A 20,529-nucleotide genomic window follows, 5' to 3' on the forward strand; every position below is an offset into this window, starting at 1 on the left:
TGCAGCCTTCCACAAAAGAAAAAACAGATTGCGATTAAAATTGTTGGTTAAGGAGCCTAGCAATGGCATAAATGCTGGCATGGTACAGTATCTGAGTTAAGTGAAATACAGCTTTTAACTTCAGTCACAAGCAGAGTTGTACAGTTTGTTATCTCAGGCCCAGATTTTCTAAATCCAATGGAGCTAGCTTGTCTGAAAGACTTTTCCTACAGTAATCATCATCTCAGAAATTAGCCTGGAATGTTAGAAACTGACTCTTCACTCTGCATCAGCATTGGGTGCTTTATCACTGTACAGTTCAGGTGATATTTCCCACCTGCCCATGAAGTCTGTAGCATGACTACTGCAAGTGATTAATGCAGTAGTCACTTGCTCTCAATCATTCTACTTTACATATGTACATGCTTCCCCTAGCATCCCATGGATATTGACTTTGTTGTGCCTGCTTCTACTACTATAAACAGTGAATTCAAGTCATGTGAAATGCCTTTCAGTTACTTAATATCAAAAAATAGTATATGATGAGCATGTCATGGCTGCAGAGGTAGAGTCCACTCATTCCACCTCCTCCTCTCACACTGCCTGTCAAGTTCAAGGCTGAGGACACCTCATTTGCTATGGTACCTTGCATAAATATTCATTAACCCATTTTGCAACACCAACTTTTCAGAAGTGTAGCTTACACCTGAGCCCATTTTCTAAAGCATATTAGAGGCAAGTCAATCATGTAGGCTGTATAAGCTTTTGCTAATTCAGTATCAGAATTAAATAATCTGAAATGCAAAAATCTTTACTCAGGGCAGCTCCTACTTGGCAGTGCCACAGCCTCTCTTTCTAGAGAAGAGTGCCCTGCTGCAGGCAGAAGTTACTGCTGTCTGTGAACCAATACCAGCTATAGCAGATAGGACACTGCTACTGCAGCCCTTGGAGGTCATACATGTCCCTATATGTAAAACCTTCCCTAATTAAAATAGGGCTCTGAGTGTTTGTTATTACTAGTGCCTTCAGAAGGAGGAGAAGGGTCCACTAGCACAGTGGTAGCACACACAGCACTTGCACTTTCCTCAAAAACATCTGATGTGCTTAAAGACATACAGCCTTAAACCATGTCTTTTTTTATCATAAGGATTCTGGCAAATATTTATACTTCTTTGTAGGTAGGAATACTAACTCCACTTTCAGACTACATGTTATCAGACACATTAGTCACATACTTAATAATCCAGCCACAAGTTGAGGATTGCAAAAGGAAAAGCAGTTTTATTTAGTTTTCAACAGGTGCCACTAAACATGGAAAACAAGCTGGGTTTTCATGTTTTGCAATGCACATGCTCATAAAAGATTAAGTTTAAATTACATGCAAGAGACTGAATTTCTTCACACTTTACAAAACAGGTCTGAAGCAAATAAAATGATTGTACATGACATTTACATTAGAAAGAGTATGCTAACAGTTGTAGCTTCCATAAGCACGTCCACGTTCCATCCCCTTAGCCAAAAGCTGCCCCACAATTAGGGCATCTTCTCTGCCTCAGTGCAAGACAGAACAGAATCCCAATTGGAAAGAATACAATGGCACACAAAACACCAAGACAGGTGAAGGTATCCTCCAACACGCCAACCCTGTAAAAATGGAAAACAGACTCAGTCAAGGACACCCACCAAGTTTGCCCCAAAGTTAGCACTTTGTGATCTGGCAGTCACTAAAACACACACCATTTTATATAGCAAGATAAAGTACAAGGAGGTTTTGGGGTGGGGTTTTTTCCCCTCTAAAAGGCCTTTATTTTCATAGCTTGCAGCAGACTGTTTTGAATTATGCCACTTAAAGAAAAACAGGAAATTTGCAGGTGATCAGACTGTAGATAAGAAGTCTAAAAGGTTTAATTCAAACTAGCTCTTTAGTTCCAGACAGCAACCATTTCTCTATCACTGCAATCCAGGACTGGTACTTAGATCAAAACATAGCCACCACAGCTCTGAGCAGTTGTACCAGCTCCAAATATTGGTTAATGCAAGTACACCAAAGAACACACACAGGTGTAGCACCTGCTATACAGTGGGAACAAGTCACATGCATTCTCAATTCAGAAAGCTTTAACATGAAAGCCTGCACCTCTGCAGCCATCTCTGGTCCCTAAAGAATCTGAAAGTCATGGCTCTTCTGTATTCTTGCATCCTAGCTCAACTAACCTTGCCAAGTAAAAGATCACACATCCAGGACAGAGACTGTAAGCAAGTATCAAACTTTCTTCCTGGCTAGCCCTTCTTGGGGTCAAGCTTTTCTGTATAGGTGAGGATACAGTTTTCTAGAACTAAACCTTAGTGTCACTGAAGTTCACTCTCATAAAAATGAAAAGAAGCCTGCTTTTAAAAATAATTTACTGACTCTTCTGGAATGATACAGTGCTAAAGATTTAACTGTACCTGTGGTGTTATACTGATTATTGGACACCAAACAACTCCATTTCTCAGCTTTTTATGTCTTTTACAACAGGCAGCAGTCACACTTGTGTCATATGCTTTGCCTACCTGGTTTCCACAATTACCCTGGTGTGAAGCCTCTCAGTTCATTCAACCTCAAGTCTCCCACAGTATATGTACACTAGAGCTCTTTCAGAAAAAATAATCCTTGTTTTCTGAATGGTTAGATCTGATGATTTGGTGCTTTTTCTCAGCTTCTTCCCAAGAGAAAGGTTTGAATGGGCAGAGAGTTGTGTAATGCTGGTTAAGGGCTTCTGGTGAAACATCCAGCTCATGCTTTCACTAAGCAAGTTAAAACCATTGCAGACAGTGAGATGCCAATAGGTTTGTTTCAGTCTGTTACTTCAAATTAATACACAACCTGGCCATGTCTGGTTCCTGCAGCTGCCAGCACATTCCCTCAGATGTGCTGGCATATCTTTCGTCAGAGAGCACAAGTCAATATAAGTAACATGCAAAGGACTAGGTGTGCTGGGCATTTAGGGCTCTGACCAATTTAGCAGGATAAGGAGGACTTAAAAAAAATTCTGACTGTAGATTTACAGTGAAAGAATACTTTGAATGTCAGCACTTTGTTGTGGGTGCCAAATAAATAAAAGTGTAGAGGACTATGCTAACTACTCACATTCAGACTTCCTAAGTCACCAGAACAGCTCAGAGGTGCCACACTACTGTCATTAAGCTGTTTAACAAGCTTGTTTCTGGTAGCTAGAAAAGTCCAAAGGGCAAACACACATCACTATTAAAATAACCCTCAGTAGGTGTTCCCAGTTTCTACTTCCAAAAACTGATGTCCCTTTAGAACTGTAGGAGAACCTACTATTGATGTCATCTGGCTCCAGCTGAGTCTCGACTGAATGACCACCCTACATAAGAAATTCTGTTTCAGCATAGTTCTGTGACAGCAGAAATTTACCTGAACCGACTTCTAATTTCAGTCCCTGACTTCTTTCTCAAGTGCTGTATCTAAACATCCCCCAAAATGAAGACAGACAGTAAAGCCTGAGTATTCAGACTTAAGAAACTTGAGCAGCTACACTAAATAGTCAAAATTTGGAGTTTAGCAAAACACTTGAGCACAATGTGTCCTCTTAGATTCCCTGGTACAGTGAAAGTCAACAGAAACAGAGCTAAGTGACCTTGAAATATGTGCTACAAGCAAGGTGCCAAGGCCAACAAGTTGTTGTTTCCCTACAGAGCAATCACAGACAACCTGTTGTACACACAGAATGAAGGAAGATGCAGACACAGAGACCATTTCCTTACTGCAACTGGCTACAACATTACAACTTGATTAAACTCAAGAACCATTCTCCTTCCCCTCAACCATCATAAGAAGTCAAAGGCTTTTCAAAGTGTTCTTGATATTCTGCTGCTTATGCAACTTCATGTTCAGCTTAAGCTTTCAACATCAGTCCCTTGCTTTTGATGAACTTACTTTATTTCTGTTTACAGAGCTCTTGTGATAGAAGTCGACTTCATATTTGGTGTAAAGGTATTGTCAGGGTACAGTTGATCCCAGCAGTAGTTTTGTAGTTTCATATTCTCAAATAACACTCCTTTAAGGCATCAAATTAAAAGATGTAGACTAATGCTCAAATCACCATACAGATTCTAGGCTTAGCATGCAAGTGTCCCAAAGCTCAGACTTTTGTAGCCTGTGCTGTTCATTGTGGCTACTCCTACAAACTGTGTAAAATCACCCCTCTGTTCCGTGTAAGTCAGGCATGCGCACTACCAGAGCTCCCTCTGTCAGTGCAAGCACTTTATTTTGCCACAACAATGCAAGATTACTCTTGAACACTGACATCTGTCTGTCCAGAGAGATAAGAACAATGAGAGTTCAGCTCTGCAGAAGTGTTCTGCTTTTATGACAAACTCTCCAGGACTTCAGATCCTACCATTTTTCCCAGAGCTGGAACTCATTTTGTAGAATTAGTAAGTACCACCTTTTTTCTCCATGTCTCCACAGCACTTCAGGAAAGCCTCCTCAAACATGGAAAAAGTTTCCCCTCTCTCTCCAGTCTCTTTTACCTCCTATTCCCATACCTCTATCACCAGATCACAAATACAGATATCAACATTGGCTTAAAATAAAACTTGAAAAGTATCTGTGATACTGCCCAAATTCAGAAAACCACCTTTCTCCAGGATGGAATCGCCATATTCAGCACACTGATACCATCAGCACATGCTGTGAAGGACAATGGTTCTGGCATGTCACCCACAGATATTATTGTTAATACCAGAAGTACTAAAAAAACCTAACATTTACTGAGGACTTCGTACAATAGTTGCAGCATCAGTAGTATCTTATTCTCCAGCTGAAGCAAAAGCAATGTTTAAGGAATCAAGCATAACATCACAGTGGAACTTTTTTCTTTTAATAGATTTCTTTGTCTTCCCCAAAAGCATATGACAGTCTCTATCGATGAGACCTAAACAAACAGATCGCCATACCAGACAGTTGGTCCAGCTTACCTAACTGGGGTTTTGTGTTTGATTCAAATTACTGATTTTTGCCACAGTGAGTTCCTGACTTACAGAATGTATGGACTCAACACACAGAATCCCGCTTTCATTTCTGGTATTTCTGCTGCAAGTTTTAATACTTCGACTTTTTAATACATCGACTACAGACACACTCAGCAGCAGCAAGAGCAAGTTCCTTGGAAATAGCACTGCTGACTGTCTTTGTGATGCAGTCTACCAGAGCGCTCTTCTGTAGGCCAGGTTTGGCAACGCCTACATCTGTCCAGCTGATACTGCAAGCGTTTCTTGTGGGACTGATGAACACGGTTGTGTGTGCCATCAACTAGCCTTTACACTCCCGCTGGCTTGATGACAAGTACGTCCACCGGTTTTATGAGAGTCAACACCCCGCACCTGGCACGCAACGCACTTCTACCTCTACAGTGAGAGTGCTGACAAATTACACTATATGCCAGCAGACAAGAAGGAGCCAGGCCGTTTCTGCTGCAAAGCAGAAACTCACCCTTGTCTTGGCACATTAGTCACTGACTCACAGCACTTGCCCTGCATCACCTCAGCAAACAGCACTCAGAGAAACCACAGGCACTAGATTTGCTCAGCTTGGTTAGTATTTCTTTTTAGTCTGCATCTAGTGTTCTGCTAGAAAGACCTTTAGCCCAGGATTCCCATCAGCCCATGGGAGCAGTGCCTGGTTCCCTTCCCCTCTCACCACAGAGCATTCCCCAGCAAAGTGAAATACCAATGGGGGAAACAGTCAGACTGAAGGGACAGTGCTGCCGGGAAAGAAATATGGAAGGAGTTACTGAAAAATTATGAACAGAACAGCAGTCGCTGTCACTACTAGGAAAAAGGCAAGTATCATACAGGGACATATCATGAAGTAAACTTTTCCCATATACTCTGGATTATTAATGCTTCATCCGGACCACTGTATACCGCTTTGGTCCTCATTTAAAAAAAAAAAAGAAAAGGAAAAAAAAAAGTGGCTTAACGAGAGAGTGTCAAAAGGAAAGAAAAAACAGTAAAGGAAATGTAGCTCCCATCAGCTTACTCTTGCTACCCAACTTTCAAGCCCTAATCCCAAACCAGTTGTTACACCATTAGTCTGTGCCAAGAAACATCAAAATCTACTTGCTAGGTCGAGTTCAGAGCCTACTAACCCAAGCAGAGATGCTTTTATTAGACTGACTTCTAAAGCAGAGTTGAAGAGCCTCCTATTATCACTTGCTTCCAGAGATTTCCAACTAGCTGTCCTACCCAAGCATATTATTGTGTATGAGGGGGGGTTATGTAGCATGGCTTAAGGCTAACAGGAAAGCTTTAGCATAATTTCTTTGCTGTACAACCTCTTTGCCTAGGACATACCTGGACACTAAAACTGTAAAATTACATTGCAAGTGACCCTCAAAATTAGACTGCAATTAAAGAATGGAGTCAGTAAACAAGGCTCTCATACCATCCACTTCATTCACCAGGGAAAAGATGTGCTACTAGAAGTGCTATCTCCTGGGAAGAATCTGCTAATAGGACTGAAATGCAAAGCGATTCAAAACTGTTCAGATAGCCAGACTGGTTACAGATGCAGGGATAGAAAGGACACTAGCATTCAACCAAAAACGGCAACCCTGGATGCGAAAGTTGAATATAGCAATTTGTACTTGTGGAAATGCATGAAATGCTGAGCACCCTCAGACCAAAACAAATCAGCAGTAGAAGCTCAAGAGGTGAGGCCTCTCCTTTTCCCCCCTCCACAGGTTAACCCAGTAACATACTATATGTACCCAGAGGCTCAGACACAATCTAGATGTTTCTGAGTAACTAAGGATTTAGGCAGTTTTCAGTACTACAGATCCACCCAAGGAAGGCAAAGGCCCTTTTTCAGGCATTTCAATGACACCAAAAATAACGTTACTTTGGAAAATGCATACGAAGCGCAGTACACAGCATGTTAAGGCTATTGTTATTTCCTGCCTTGTTTTGCTATTACACTAATGCCATCTTTTTCATTCACACACACTGAGCATTCCCTTCCTGCAGGCATTCAACTTGTGCTTTGTTCGTGCTTTTAAACCTTCTCCTTGTCTCTTCGTAATTCCATATTCAGTTCCTGCCCTGTAGTCTACCTTTGTGACAAGTAAGCCCGTGTGTTTAGAGTATAAGCAGCCTAATTTTGATCTGACCTTAAAGAATAAAACACACTAATTGAACATTAGAGAGGGATCAATCGGGTTAGCCCCAAGTAGCTGCAAACACAAGCATAGATGACTGCTGTCTAACCCATTACAATCAACCCTCTTAATCAGATTGCAAGGCCCAAGTCTATTGGTCAGCAGATGTCCCTGACACTTTAAATAGAATTTATTTTAAACTCCCTTCCCCCTAAACAGAGTTATTCAGGAAGTTTTTTGTGGTAATGCAAAATGCCAATTTAAAAAAAAAAGGGGGGGGGGGGCGGGGGGAAATCACCATCCATATTCAACACCAGACCCAGTGAAAAGGACCAGCGAGGGACAAAGCAAGCCACAGGAAGCACTGCTGGGTCAGCAACAGGGGGAGATCAGGGACAGTACAGCCAAGCAGCAGACCAGTGAGCTACAAGCAACACTCATTTGGAAAGCTTACCAGAACTGTATCTGCATGACCTCCGCCACAACATACCTGTTATTTCAGAGCCAGTTCCCATCACATCTATAACAGTGTCATTACTACTACAGCATTAGCTACACAAACACTTTTTTGGCTTCTGTTGATTTGTGTCACCATCTAATTTTAGATGAACACTTATCTAATCACTGCTTAGCCAGTTACTAAATTTAGAAGGAGAAAAAAAATACTTTTTATAACAGAGAATGAATATTTTAGGTTTTGCTTGTGTATCTTACCTGAGCTGCAGAGTAATTAGAAACTCCATATTCAAACTGTAGAGTCACTAATGTAACCAAACATAAATTTTGTTCTATAGCACAAACTACACAAAAGCTGATTATAACCGCACCACTCCCGATCTAAAAATAAAGTGGAAAGGTTTATTTATACTGCAAGTCGCATCTTGGATTTAAGCTACAACTGCAGCTGCCAGCTCCATGAAGTAAGGTCAATTATTCCCACTGACAAGTATTTAAAACCAAATTACTTTTCAGACAACCCCTTCTTGAAAATTAGTCTTAAAACATTACTATCGCAAGTCAAATGCTCGGGATCAGAAGGCCAATAGTGAGATCTGCAGACACAGCATCAGTACAATTTAACACATGCATTTTTAGACTTAACACTACATCACAGTATTTAAATGTGTGCTTGTCAGCATTTTTCATCCCTTACAACTGAAGTCAAAGGGTCATCTCAGGTAACCAGAGACAGTCTGGTTGTATGACAAGCTCTGCAAGACCTGGAAAGAAACTGCACTTAAGATGACTGCTGTCTTCTACACAGATACTCCCTCACTGATCAAGCAAGTGGAATTTTCAAATCCGTATCCCATCTCTCCTGCCACTGAGGCTGGTTGAGTCTCTAACTTTAGATTTCAATGGAAACATCAGACCGGTGACAAGCATGGACTTTGGAAGCTGCACACTAAGTCTTTTAATTTTGAATGTGAAAACAAACATAAATAGCTTTTCTTTATGTCTGCCCTAGCTAACGCAACAACAGCAGCTAGGTTCAGCATGGTTAAGTTTGACCTGCAAGCAGCAGAAGAAAAAGAATTGACAATTATATATGCAACTACTGAGTAAGCATGGGATGTTTACAGTTTTAATTTCCGTGAAGAGAGAGGTACCAGCTCCTCTAGCCTCAGCTTGAAGGCATATTGAATGGTTGTTGATCCATATTCACAGCAAGGAGTCCAAATCTATACATAGCCGCTGGCTTGCCCTCCTCAACACAAGCTGGATGTATATGTAAATGCAATTATCCTTAAAAGTCACCTTCAAGTAAGAGATACCACAGTATTTGCAGGTTTATCTGAACTTCCTTATGCTTTAGGCCCCACTTCCTATACAGAGGGCTGGCTGCAGAGCCAGAGAAATTCTGGCAATGGGAACAGCCTGTATCTAGCTGTTGTCTGTCTTGAAATGCCTACAAATCACCAGCCCTCTCTAATGCAGTAGCACCACTGCTTTAATTCCAGTTCTGAGAACACACTAATTAAGAGACAAGCTTCATGGCTTCACACCAACAGCCTAGCCTCACAAATGAGGCTAAGCATGCCAGCTAAAATTCTCTGTAGATGGGGGACATCTCTCCATGATGAACTAGACTGAGATCTGGCATGTTTTTTCCTCACCCATCTGCATACACAGCCAAATCAGTATCACCTCTGGTTACCAACAAACAAGAGCAGTTTCCTCTTCTCACCCAGAACAACTCGTTGCTACAAAGAAATCCTAATTACCAGAATACAGACACCAAGACAAATGGTGACACTAATAAAAAAAAATGCTATCAACTCAGGCCCAGTAACAGACTGGGTGTTAGGGACCAGATTATAATTTTTATACAGTCCCATTAGGGAATACATTCCTGCTCTATCTTATTAATCGCATAAAGTCTCATTTATTAGAAAAATGTGTTTTGATTATTGTCCACAAATCAGTTCAGAGCAGTAGAACAAAAATCCTCAGAAACAGCAAGAGCTATGCTGTTCTCACTTGGGACCCTATTAACAGGCTTACCACCTCCTCTCTTCTGGGCTTAGGTAACAGACTTCCTGCTAAGCAGCTGCGTGCCTCTGCTGTTAGGCTGGGGGAAAAAAAAAAGTTACAGCTATCCTAGTCAGTAATTCCAAATGGCAGACTCATAGCATCTGCTCAAGTCTGCTGTATCAAGGCTTTCTTCTTTGCGATCACATGCATAAGTCATTGCTGAATTTCATGCCCTAACTGCTCCAGCCACCAAATTACAGCACAGCAGGGATGAACGCCCCAGTCTGCCTGAACAGCATACGTTGACAAAAAGCTGCGAACTGTAGTATGAGGGAGCTACACTGATTCCCAATGCAGGCTGATCATCTTTGTGACAAAAACCAGTGTCAGGAGCAATAGCTATTCTTCTTTATAGCACTCTTGAAAAGGTATTTCAAAGTTGGCTTCACTCACAAGATTCAAAAGGATCTCTAGCATGTCAGCCTGCTGTTAGAAACCGAAAATCCACAGGCTTTCCTCAGAATATCAGACATGCTCTCTAAATAGCTAGGTCTATTTTTCTATTTTTTCTTTTTTTTTTTAATTCCTGGCATAGTTAACTGGTACATATTATGAAATTCTGTTAAGAATATTTACATAAGGTTTAAATACAGTTGTTGTGAATAACTATAGAAGGCTGTTCAGGATATAGGTTTTCTATCAAACCACACACAGCGTTTGTGATTGAAAGAATTGAAGAAAAACCCAAAGACTGAAATTTTAAAGGACTTTATCGCCTAAGTGTAATTTTCCCAGAGTCTATTCTCTCAGGAGAGATGCACTTAATTGAAGAAAACAAAATTTCAACCAAAACCTGAGAACTTACTACTTTGTCAAGTCAAAAAAAAAAAAACACCAAAACAAAACACCAAACACTGTGGCAGGGAGAAGGCTGTAAGAGATCTGAGAATAAATACAGTTTTAATCAAACTTGTCTCATCCTCCAATCCTGGAAGAAACTTCAGTGTTATTGTAATTTGGGACCCACTACAATACTTCTCAAACAGATGTTTTGTAATTGTCAGAAGAGAAAGCCACCACAATGCAGCGGCGTTATGTCCTTTCCCTCACCCTTTCTTCCGAACAACTGAATACTTGTTAAACAGGAAAACAAAAACCCAACAGGGCCCATCACAGGCTCTGTCCCAGATTTTGAAAGAACCAGCTTTTGCAAACATCAGATCACGAGAATGTTTTCACAATTTTTAAAGGGATCTTTCTTCTGCTAAGTAATAGGAAAGCAAACATTCCTTTACAGTTTGTTCTACCCAACAACGCAAGATGGAGAAAAAGAAAATGAAAGTGACCATGAGAGAAGCAGCCAGACTGCATTCTCCAAGGTAAAAAGATAATTACATGGCTGGATCTCTAAAGTTAGTGGCTTTAATGACTCAATCCGTACCTGGGAACATAAAATAGTTTAAAAGCAGAACTTTGTCGATCCTTAGATGTCAACTACGAGCAATAAAGCTGACCAGATTCTGCAACTCAGTTTAATTCTCTGTAGATCAGGGTTGGGAGCAGAACTCACACTAAGACAACAGGACTACAACCACCCCAGACATTTTAATAATGCAAGGAAGGATGGAACATACATTAATACTGAAGTCTGTAATTAGAAAGCAACAATGACCAATGATGAATGAGGATGATCTGACTAATGAATAACTCTAAGCAAGAGGTACAGCTTGCAAGCCAGGGGAGTCACAGGAGAGTCATCCCTCTGATGCAGCAATGCTTCAGAGATAGAAGAAAAAAAAATGCAATTACATAGTGACCGGGGCATACTACCTACTTGTAGAGAGGCTGCTTTTGGAGATACTTTGTACTTTTTATGACTTCATACCCTAAATCAAGCCTAAAGATCAACGGTACTGTAGCTAGCTTATTCATTCCAAGATCATTCGTGACTGCAATAAAATAGACCCCTACCCAAATAACAGACCAATACTGCATATTTCTCCTCAACACCATATATTTTAAGTTGGAAATGGTTTTGATTTCAATTAGCAACATTCATAAATGCCACAGTGCAAAAGACTGGTTTGTATTTCTGATGGTAGAAATTTTCTCGATAGGCTTTAGCCTACTCTATCAGTTACATTATTCCACAGCCAGAAACAAGGCTCTCCTCACGATCTAAAGCAGATAAACTTCTGATTTGATGCTGTGCATGATCGATAGAGAAGAGTAACAGGACAACTGACTTGGCAGTTTAATAACAAAGTTTTTTATGTACCATTAATAGCTCTGTATGTTTATCAATGCCCTTTCAACAACTTCTCTGTTCAGTGTTGTATTCAGAGTGTAGCTGCATGTTGCATTCTTCATAAAATAGGCTTCCAGGCTGAGGAAGCAAACTAGAACTATGTTTAAGGTCTTAAGAAGTCAAAGAGGATTATGAGCTCTTTCTCGAAGAGAAGCAGCCAGTGTGACCTTCCAGAACATGAACCCTGGCCCTTCAGGTTGCCGTGAATATTTCTAACATTATGCTTCCCGCCCAGCCTCCCTGTCCTTTCTTTTGAAGTACCAGACTATCAATTCCTTAACTAGTCAAAACACAAGCAATCCGAGATCTTTCCCTCCTACCCTGACACCTTGACTCTTCCCCTAAAGACAATTAGGAAAAAACATAGTGATACTGCAAGGAAGACTATGACATACCATTACTAGATACAGTTACTCGTCCTTGGGATTCCCTGATCAAGAGTATTTCAGAAGTGCTGAGAAGAGTCCCACAGTTTAAGCAGTGCAGTATTATGCCTCACAGTAATCAACGTGTCATAGTTCTCCTCACAACTTATTTTCCACAGCCTAAAACAAAACCTGAGGATCCAAGAGTAAGCAAGGTTTTTGTGGAGGGTATTTTGCTTTAGGAAAGAGTCTGCAATGTACAGAGCACTGGGTACCTCCAGCAGAGCAAGTCTGATGACTTAAGAAAACTATTCAAGTGAGGTCACATAAAAACACCTTACAAAAGATTGCTCATTTTCCCAAATTTGGCAGAAGTTAGGTATTATACTTGCAAATGATTGTTTCAAAGGTGTCTCCTAGAACATCCCAGGATAACTTCCAGGAAAAAAAAAAAAAAATCCCGAGAATAGCAGCAGGAGTTTACCAATCTCAAGTTATTGCAAAGACCACTTTCATAGTAAAACATTTTGAGATTTATCGGGTTTAGTGCCAGAAGGTCTGTATAACACACTGCCTGCCTCCTACCAAGCAACGCATAACATCTTTCCTGTCTTCTGGTTGAGCTAAAGCATAAGCATTTTAATGAATTACTCAGGTGGCAGGAGTAATCCTGCCACCTCTGAACTCCACATCCTCTGAACTCACTGTTTAAAACATACAGCTTATAGATCAATAGCTCTAGCTGGTACAGGTTTTTCAGCCTTAACTAGTGGCACTTCAGCAGGCACCTGTTTTTACATAGCACCACAAGATACTTCTTACTTAAATCCACCTTTGAAGGGAGGTACTGACTCTCAGTCAAACACCAATTCTAACAAAACCAAAAGGCATCTGGGGGACAGCCTCTGCCACCGTGGCAATCTCTATCACATTCATCACACTGAAACCTGGTAACATTCCAGCTATTCTAGCAAGTCTGTTTCCTACACGTTTTGAAACAGATAAGCAAGGGCTCAGACTTGCAGAATATTAAGTGCCCCCTCGCAAGACACCACAAGGGTAACTCTCATACGTTTTAACAGAAGGGGAATGATTCTGCATTTGAGTCAGAGCTGGCCAGGCCCACCAGTGTCTGAACTGCACCAGCTGCAATCTGGCTGCCCTCACCCGTTAGTTAATATCCTGGGACAAGAAGAACTGAGAAGTGCAAAGGACTACAGCCGACTTACAGCACTAATGTGGAAACAGAGTGCCTCCTTCCTTTTTGGGAAGGGAAGTTGATCTCTGAGGGGGAAGTTGTTCTTTTGCTGCAACTCCAGCTAACAGCTGACCACTTTTTCTGGTTTTCACCACTTCATCAGATTAACCCATTGAATCAAATCTATTAGTCTCCTTGTTCTTCTGCAGTAAAAGGACTTTTAAAGTAAGAGATCTTTTAAAGCCTTAACATACTGATGTTTCCAACCAATACTGACAATCACACTGCCTGGTTCTGCACAGTCTGGATGCTGGGAATGGGGATGCACACCACAGCAGCAGAAGCCCTTCCATAAGAGTGCCAGATAAGAAGTGACTATGGTCAAAGATTACAGAAAGTTTCACAATAAAATCATGCTACTCACTATCACTGGGCATAAACACATCAGAGAGGACTTTCTGTCATCCTCTCCCCCACGAACTGACCCTTTACATCTGTGACTGAACTGCCTTTTCATTAAAAACGCCACTTACAGATCTTCCTCCATCAGGAAGAACAGATTCATGTTTATATATAAAGTCTATTGTATTAATTATAGAGGTTGTCACAAGCCCATTAGGACAAGCTCATACTACATAAATTAAAGCACTCCACTGCTAAATTTTAGTGCTTTTTCAATGAATTCAATTCTAATACACACACACAAACTATTGAAAACCAAGGAATTATACGGATACCTGTAATTTAAAGAATAAAATCCAGGACTGAGTTTATTTCTCAACTAGAGAGCTATTTTACCTGCAGGCAGGACAGCCACCAACTACTACTACAGAAGTGGTGGTAGCAGGCTGTTGAATAATGGTGTACGTGCTCGAATAGTTTGGCTGTGATGTCGGTGGAGGAACAGCATACCCTAAAGTAAGAAAAAAAACCTCAATCACCGGACATAAGGCACAAAGAACAATGATAATAATTAAAAAATATGGAAACAGAACATGGAAAAAAATAAATAGAAATGTAGTCTTGATTAAGCACTTTAAGAAGCTCTATCAAAATCAGAGTTGGAACACACTACTCAGTGTATCTAATACCAAAGCCACTTCATAAACCCAAGTATCTAGCACAATATAACCACCTAAAAAGGACACTGAGCTAATAATTAACTTTGAGAATTTGTTTCAACGCTGTTTGAGCACCAGGGAAAAACAGTTTAAACAAACAATGATCATAGCTTTTACTTCTGGACGTTATGTATCAGGTTATGTCCTACTCCAGCAGACAAACCAGTTGAAACAGAATGAGTCTTCCTCTGGTTTCCAGCCTAACTTCCACATATTAAGTTTATAACTGGAGAGAGAGGTAGGAGTGATAAAATGCAAGTGGAAAGGAAACAGGTTGCATAGCACAGAAAAAAAAACTTTCAGAAAATCCATGTTGTTAGCTAGTGAATGTGTCATTTTAACAGCTGTAGTTAGAAAACACAAGCCCTTAACTACTGCATTAACATTAAAAATTAAACAAAAAATAAAAATGCTTTTTAAAGGGATGGTTAGATGCATGCAGTGTAATCATACAGTCACAGTACACTTTGCCCAGGTACAATCCATTCTGAGCTTCTCTCCCAGGGCACAGTTCTCAGATTTTCTTGAATCAAGTTATGCGTCTGTAAAGTCCACCAACCTCACTATTTAAAATTAAACTGAAAATAATCAGTAATACTTGTAGGAAAATAAGTTCCAAGTTATTAGCAGGAAATCAATCTATGGCCCCAAGATTCAACCCAAAGCTTGATGACTGGGGTCTGCGTCTGCTGTATTCAGTGTATTTTTTGTAACTTGTGAAGCATTCCCTTAACTCTACAGAATCTTTCCTGAGAGGCTGCTTCTTTCTTTGACAGAGGTTAGTATTAATTCAGTTAACAAAAGTACTGTATCTACTCACCTGCTTAAGTCTCTCCAAGACTACTGAAGTGTATCAGAAAAAACAAACATTAACCAGAGTACAGTGAAGTGCATGCAAAGAAAAGTGCAAGTTTGGGGTCTCTTTTACTGCTAGCACAGCTGTGCCTCTTCGTCGTTGTTTTGAGGCAGAAAACCCACACATCCGAAGGATGCATGCGAACTCCGTCGGTATTTTGGGGAGGGCAAAACACAAACGCGACGTTACACCTCAGAGGCACCGAGGGAAGGAGGGGAAAGAGAGGTGGCGCTTCCGAACACCTGGATCCCCTGCACGCCCTCCTCCCTGCGCTGGTTTTAAGCGTGAAAGCTGCGACGATCCAACCGCCTCGCTCCTGATAGGGAAGCCCCACGCAGGAGAGTTTCCCCCGCTCTCCCCGCTTCTGCTGGGCAGCCCCTCTGCGCCGCAGGCCACGGCCCTTCTCCAGAGCCCGCGGCCGGCCTGCGGCCCTCGGGGCACCACCAGCGCCGCCCCCCCTCCGGTCACCGGGGGGGGGGGGGGAAGGGAGGGGAGGGGGAAGCCTCTCCAGAGCCGCCCCCCGTCCCGGGGAAGGGGGGAGCGGGGCGCAAGCCCTCCTCCACAGGCCGGGGACCCCTCGCCCGCCCCCAGCCCCCCGAGTTGGCGGCCAGCCCTCCCCCGCCGCCTCAGACCCACCTGCGGGAGCCGCGGCGCCCGGGTAGGGGTAGGGCGGGGGCGGCTGGAAGCCGGGCTGCGGGGCGGGGATGGCGCCGTAGTTGCTCTGCCCGTAGTCGTAGCCCGCGCCCTGGGCGGCGGGGCTGTAGGCTGGGGGCCGCTCCTGCAGCAGGGGCTTGTTGTCCATGCTGGGGGGCGGCGGCGCTGCCTGCCCGCGGAGCCGAGCGCAGCGGCGCGGCGAGGGCGAAGAGGAAGCGGCACCCTCGCCTCAGCGCCCAACTTGGCGGGCGCCGCCCCTCCGCCCCGCCCGGGGGCGCCGGAGCTCAGCGGCGGCGCGAGCGCCCCGGCGGCGGCGCCCCGCGCATTCGGGGCCGGGCGCGAGGGACCGGCGGGGGTTGGGGAGCGGCCCCTGGCGCGCGGGCGGCCCCTCCCCGAGCGCCCCGCACCGCGCGGGCGGCCCCGGCTGCTGCGCTCGCGGCCGGTCACAAGACTGCGCCCCACGTGACGCCGCTCCCCAGCGGCGCGGGGTGACTCGCCGAGAGGCGCAGGAAACCCTCGGCCTTAAAGGGGCCGCGCCGCCGCCTGCCCGCCGCGCGGAGCCCCGGCAGCCGCCTCGCCTTCCCCCTTCTGCCCCCGGCCTCGTGACTGCAGCGGGGCTGCGGACGCGCTGCCCTCGCTGGGAGGGCGCTGCGCTCCTCGTGCTGCCTGCGTATCGAGACGAGAGCAGCCGCCGGCGGGACGCGCTGCTGCACGCTACCTCGAGTCACCGGGCCTGCGGGTTATTTGTTCATTAAGCCGGTGGTGGCTTTTTAACGTGCTCGCTGAGACCCTCTTTAGCATCGCTTTCCTTCACGTGCTCCTCTTCCGAAACGCAATCTCTGCTGGAAACTGGCGGCCGGAACAGGAGGAGGATGAGACTCGTTACCGGCTCGGTGCCCATCCAGCGTTTCAGGGTCTTCAGGGTGCAGCCGGAGGGTCTGCTCAGCCCGGGGAGACCCCGAGAATGTGAACAGAAAGAGGGATGCAGAAGGTTATCAGTTCATCACGTGTGATAACACCAAGAACCACTTTGAATCATATAGTAGCCAAATGGCTTCAGCTGAGCTCTGGAAAGATGGAAAGGTTGAGGAAGTGGGACTGTGTGTCCAGGTGTGTGTGTGTGTATATATATATCCTGTGTGTTTGCGTGTACACAGAACCCCCAGTCTGAGGAAAAAGCAAAAATCAGCAGGAAATAGTGCTGTGTTCTGCAGCGACTTCTGCAAACTCTGACATCCCACTGGGAAAAGCTGCACTTGAGTGCTAAAGGAAAAAACAAGAGCTCTGGGGGTGGTGGCACAGAATGGGAATGGTGTAAAAAGAGGGGAAGTTTTTGAAAAGAGACTGAGGACAAAGCAGAAGAAAACTCACACGGTTCGAAGAAACACTACAGTTTACAGAGAGACTAAAGGAAGGAAGAGGAAGGCAAGGGGCATGCTGCTTTCTCCTGTGCAGCAAACTACAGGAACGACGAGTTCAACAGCGCTTTCACTGGGCTCAGCTGCTTCTCAAATCCAAGTTCTCTATGGTTGGACAGCTCAGGCCAGATGTTGGAAGGATCTTAAATCTCTGGCCTCTTCCCTCCACACCTTCAACTCTTGAGCTGTCTGATTCACCAAATCTTTTGGTTTTGAAATACGCACAGGTTTGTCCTTCACTACAGGTACCAACATGGCCCCTATCGCCATGGCAAACACTGAGCGACTCCTGTGATAGCACCCCTGTGCAGTAGGGAAGGTTTAGCCACATTTCATAGGAAAGGGAAAAAAACCCATAAAAAAAGGAAAGAGATTAAATAATTTGCCTCAAAATCAAACAAATTCTTGAAACAGATAGGGACGCAGATTACACGGCCCAAACGCCAAGCCAGTGCCAGCATCACATGACGGTGAGAGGATCCCTGCCCTCTTGCTTTCCTCTGGTTTGCAGTGCCTGACTCATCTGGAAGGGGCACCGCTCATGGTTTCTGGTGACATTTAAAGGCAGCTCGTACTCCAAGGCAAGCTTTTGCTTACTGTAACTGTAGTGGTATAAATATTACATGAGGTTTTTGAAAGAAAAATGTAAAAGTACAAATGCGACGCAGTACTTCCTCATTAGGGGAAAGATACTTCCCTAGAATAAATGTCAAATGACGAGGAAAAATCCCCCTTTTAAAGAAGTGAGATTTGGGAAAGCGTGGAAGAGCCAACAGTAGGGAAACTACCCATACGAACCATCTCCGACTGCATTGGGATAACGGCTGCAAAACAGTGAAACACAATTTAAAATATCTTCACTATGCTTTGGACAGAGCAAAGCCTTTTGTAGTAACAAGAGATTTAAAAACTCACAAAGTTAATTTCAGAGCGCTCTAGCCCTGCCTAGGTCAGGGATGTGTCCCAGTCACAGGGGTAGACCTCCCCTAACTGCGTTTTCAGTACAAACCGTGGCTTCGTCATGGTACGCTGCAGGTTGTATTTAGACAGCTACAATTATGGGCAAAACCGAGGGAAATCTCCACAGCCAACAAGGGCTAGCAAGCTTAACCGAGTGAGACTTGGTTCACTGAAGATAACTCTTTCCTCCAGAGTCACGCAGTAACCACAGGACTGAAAGACAGAAGTAGGAAAGCATATCTGGATGTTTTCTCTCTCTTTTGCAAGGCCTTGGAGCCCCATTCAGGGAAGACCTGGGGTGCACCCTTCACAGGCCACAGACTGGAAGTGAGATTCACATTAACCCGGTGCCCCAGGATTATACAGCAAATGCACTGTGCAAACTGATGGCAAAACGAAAATCTGTTTACACGTAGCTGTTTGGTTTTGCAAAACCTTTCTCTTGTTAGCTCCTTACAGAATGGAAGTCTCTATTGCAACAACAGCAACTGAATGAAGCAGGGCTCAGCATCGGACGCCCAAAGCAAGCAAGAGTTTTCATAAGGCATCAATTCATTCCTAACTTTTACATCAAATTACAGGCGTAGCAGAGCCAGCATGCTTTTTAGCTGGGTACAGACCACAAAAAAGTTACGTGCCGCCAGGGTTACGGAAAGCATTCATTTGGTTTCACATGTAAGGTCCTCCTTAAAATAAGCATAAGAAAACTGTACTACTTGTAAATGACTTACCATGTGAACTCCTTGCATAATCAATCATTCACGTTGCCATCCTGTAGGATTACAGGACTGTGGTTTAACATCCAAACTGTGAGAAAATCCCAGAAAATGCTCCTTAAGTTCTTCTGCAATCCAGTTCCCATGGAAAACAACGGAAGTCTTGTTTCCACCTGCTTAAAATGGCAACTGGATTGAATACGTCAAATGTGTCAGTCACAACTGCTACAAATCTTGCAAAATTAATTTCCTAGGACCTAAACAGTACTTGGTCTTTATAAAGATGTTTTACTACAATGATCAAATCCTCAAAACACTACTAGGGAGCAAAAATTCTGTGTTGAGGTAGGCACCAATCTGTGCAAGGGACCAAACCACAGCAGTGCGAGTCAAGTGTCCCTGGGGCTCAGAAGGAAATGACCCTGACAGGATGGTTTTGCCTCACACAGGCATCATTCTAGAGAATTTAGTGTGTACATCAACCCTCCGAAACACAATTTTCTGCACATCAAAACCATCTGAACCTACAGGCCACAGAACAAGAGCAAGGCAGACATATTCTCCTTAACCAGCAACTAGAAACTCCTCAGGCTGGATTCACAATGGATCTGCCAGTTGCCTTTGAAAAAGGCCTGAAATGAAAAGACGACTGCTTTTCCACCCTCCTTTACTGTGCCTTTGAGATACACAAAGATCTGAGATACTTTTTGTTTGCAGATCTCTTCTGTGTTTGGTTACTTGAATAGACAGGCATGGAAGTTCTTGCCTATCTTGTTAGATTTTCTGACTCACTTCAGAATGAACTGGAATGTAATGGCAAAACCTGAGATTTATAAGCAAGCGCTTTCCAAGAGAGATTATCATTTTGCAGCAGGGCAAGCCACAGCGGTGACCTGCAGTAAATGCCAAGCAGCATCTTTGGTGTCCTTCTGGGAAGGACCGCTACGATGCTACTACTACACTGCTACAAGTTGTGACAGTAAAGGCCGTCTCCTTCCTTACACCTCAGGCAAGACATTCACTGATGCACCAAGAGTAAAGGTGTGTCAGGCCAACGCCGTTTCTCCTAGCTCTGACTGCAGTTACTGCCCCCTCTGCGCAGCGGGCTGACCGCGGAGCCGGGCTCTGCCTGCAAGAGCCCCTTTCCCCGCCGCTTGCCGCAGAAGCCGGCCCCGCCGCCTCCCCGAGGCCAGGGCCCCCGGCGACCCCGCGCCGCTCCCCCCGCGCTGCGCGCGCAGCCGCTCCCCCGCGCGGAGACAGCGCCCCCGCCCCCTGCCCGCGCGCCGTGACGCGCCCGCCGCGGCTCCTCCCCG

At 44.1% G+C, this 20,529-nt stretch overlaps 1 protein-coding gene across 1 annotated transcript; it reads right to left on the reverse strand.

Annotated features, from left to right (window-relative positions):
• Positions 1–1,233: 1,233 nt before the first annotated feature.
• On the reverse strand, positions 1,234–16,591 carry BRI3 (brain protein I3). The gene is made up of 3 exons (XM_075514892.1): positions 16,105–16,591; positions 14,290–14,404; positions 1,234–1,623 (listed from the first exon to the last, which is right to left on the reverse strand). Exons 1-3 carry the CDS (start codon positions 16,268–16,270, stop codon positions 1,491–1,493), a joined length of 414 nt encoding a protein of 137 aa, XP_075371007.1. The 5' UTR covers positions 16,271–16,591; the 3' UTR covers positions 1,234–1,490.
• Between the last annotated feature and the right edge of the window lie 3,938 nt (positions 16,592–20,529).

The sequence above is a fragment of the Mycteria americana genome, chromosome 12 (assembly GCF_035582795.1).
Source record: "Mycteria americana isolate JAX WOST 10 ecotype Jacksonville Zoo and Gardens chromosome 12, USCA_MyAme_1.0, whole genome shotgun sequence".
Taxonomy (NCBI): Eukaryota; Metazoa; Chordata; class Aves; order Ciconiiformes; family Ciconiidae; genus Mycteria; species Mycteria americana.